This window comes from Mobula hypostoma, chromosome 1, assembly GCF_963921235.1.
Source record: "Mobula hypostoma chromosome 1, sMobHyp1.1, whole genome shotgun sequence".
In the NCBI taxonomy this organism is placed as follows: Eukaryota; Metazoa; Chordata; class Chondrichthyes; order Myliobatiformes; family Myliobatidae; genus Mobula; species Mobula hypostoma.
The window spans coordinates 182401533-182403990 of NC_086097.1; the positions used below are offsets into that span (position 1 = coordinate 182401533).

General features: G+C 64.8%; 1 protein-coding gene across 1 annotated transcript; it reads right to left on the reverse strand.

Moving 5' to 3' along the window:
* Nucleotides 1-459: 459 nt before the first annotated feature.
* gbx1 (gastrulation brain homeobox 1) lies at nt 460-2240 on the reverse strand. The gene is made up of 2 exons (XM_063041110.1): nt 1829-2240; nt 460-956 (listed from the first exon to the last, which is right to left on the reverse strand). The coding sequence occupies exons 1-2, from the start codon at nt 2238-2240 to the stop codon at nt 460-462; spliced, it is 909 nt and encodes a 302-aa protein (XP_062897180.1).
* Nucleotides 2241-2458: the final 218 nt, after the last annotated feature.

The following is a 2458-nucleotide window of genomic DNA, read 5'->3' on the forward strand; positions in this document are numbered from 1 at the left end:
GGACCCCGGATCAGAGCTCGGGTCTTTTCCCGCTTTGGAATCTGTCCGAGATCCGTGATGTCCTGCCGCGGGAGCAGTGGCCGAACTGCAACGAGTCACGGCCTGGCACAGTCTTGGGTCAGTAGGAGCCAAGTCCCGGATCCGAGCTTTGCTGTCCCGGGCGGCGGGGGTGGGGTGGGGGAGGGTTTCGATCTGGAGATGGCCGGGATCAATAGAAGTTGTGTTCCAGGTAGAGCTGTACCCTGTCGCGGGTTAGTGGGAGCCGTATAACGGATCCGGAGGTGTCCTATCCCAGGTCCAGAGGTGTCCTGTTTCGGGCGGCAGCGCTGTCCCGCGTCAGTAAAAGTTGTGTTCTGGGTCCAAACTGTGCTGTCCCAGGCGTCACTGGGTGATCTGAAACTGTCCCAGGTCAATAGGACCGTGCCCGGTCTGAGCCGCGCTGTCCCGGGCGGGAGTAGATCACGGTCTGGCGCTGGGCTCGAGCGGCTGCTGATGACTCCGGACGGCAAAGCGGTTGACGTGCACGGGGATGGGGACAACGATTTTGGGGTTCCGCACCGGTTCCCCCGACCGGTTGCTGGCATTGCCCGCTTTAATCCGCTTCCACTTGGCGCGCCGGTTCTGGAACCAGATCTTCACCTGCACCTCGCTGAGTTTGAGGGCGTGCGCGATTTGCGAGCGCTCGGTCAGTGACAGGTACTTCTTACAGTGAAATTCCTTCTCCAGCTCCAGAAGCTGTTCGCTGGTGAACGCCGTCCGCCGCCGCCGGCTCTTGCCCGAGCCCACAGCCTCCTGCGGCGCCGCCTTGCGCGCCCGGCCGCCGAAAGGTGCGCTCGTGTCCGACAAGCACTCGGGTTCGCTGTCGGCCGAGCTCTCCTCCTCCCGCTCGCTGCTCCCGTGCTCTGGAGACTTTAAATCCGTCTTCTCCTCGTCCGAACTGCAGCCCCGGGCGTCCCCTGCGGACAACGGACAGCGGTCAGTGCGCTGGGACAGCGGCTCCCTCCACCTCTGTTCCCGTCTCCTCCAGTTTCTCCTCCGGTCCTCTCCCGACCTCTCCCACTCCCGTCCCATCTTGGCCTGGCGCTCGCCTCTTCCCTCACGCCCCCACCCCAACAGCCCACGGGGAACTGAAGAAGTGAGCGCGGCTCAGTCCGCGACCGGGAGGTCGGTCCGGCGCCTCCGCATCAGTTTCTGAGCGAACTTTGAGACAGCAACAAGAGCTTCACAGAGAGCGGAGCCAGACTCATAGCTCGGGACCGAGTGGCACGGGGCTCCATAGAGCCCAGACCGGACCAGGAACCCGGCGGGCTCCGTTCCCTCTAACTTCTTGTCCCACTCCCTCTCCAACATTCCCCTCTTTCCCCACCTCTCCAATTCTTCTGCAATTCTCCGCTCTCACCAACTCTCGACTCCCTCTATAACTTGCCTCTCTCTTCCCGCTCTTTTTCCAACTCTCCCCTCCTACAGCCCGCTCTCTCCCCAACTCTCCGCTGCACCTCCAACTCTTCGCTCTGTCTCTCCGCTGCACTTCCAACTCTTCGATCTCTCTCCCCGTTGTACCTACAACTCTTCGCTCGCCCATCTCCAACTCATCGTCCTTCGCCCCGCCGCACCTCCAACTCTTCGCTCTCTCTCCCCGCCGCATCTCCAACTCTTCGCTCTCTCTCCCCGCCGCACCGCCAACTCATCGTCCCTCTCCCCGCCGCATCTCCAACTCATCGTCCCTCTCCCCGCCGCACCTACAACTCTTCGCTCTCTCTCCCCGTTGTACCGCCAACTCTTCGCTCCCTCGCCCCGCTGCTCCCCCAACTCTTTCGTGGTCTCTCACCTGGCAGAGTTTGCAGCCCATCTCCGTACGATTGTTCGGCCCCTTTGCTCTCGGATTCGCTACCGTGCCGGCGGCCGGCGGGATCGGGGTGGCTGCGGGACGCCGGTAACTCGGGCGCAGGGTAGAAGTTGTCGGCGCTGTCGCTGAAGTTGGGCAGTGCGGTACTGAGGGCGACCATGGGTGGCACGGCTTGGCCAAGGCCGGCACAGAACGAATTGCTGAGGCGACTTGCGAAGGAGGCGAGAGGTGCGAGCGGCGGCAGGGCGGGCGGGACTGCCTGCGGCAGCACCAGTGGCCGGTACGGCATCAGCATCGGGTAGCCGGTGTAGAGCAGGTGCCCGGGGCGCGGCGCCGGGGAGCCGATCAGCGAGTCGATGGAGAAGGCGGCTCCCGGGCCGTTCGGCCGCTGCATGTCGGTGCTGGCCGCGCCCGCGCTCCACTCTGAGCCCCGGCACCCGCCGCCGCGGCATCATAAACGCCGAGGGGCCGAGCGGCGGAGGGGCCGCCCCCCTCAACATCATTCATCATCAGGGAGCGCGGCACTTCCCGCACCGCACCGGCCGCTCCTCCCCCTGCACCGGCTGTCCGAGCGGAGGGGAGGGGAGGGGAGGGGGGGATGTCAGACCTCCG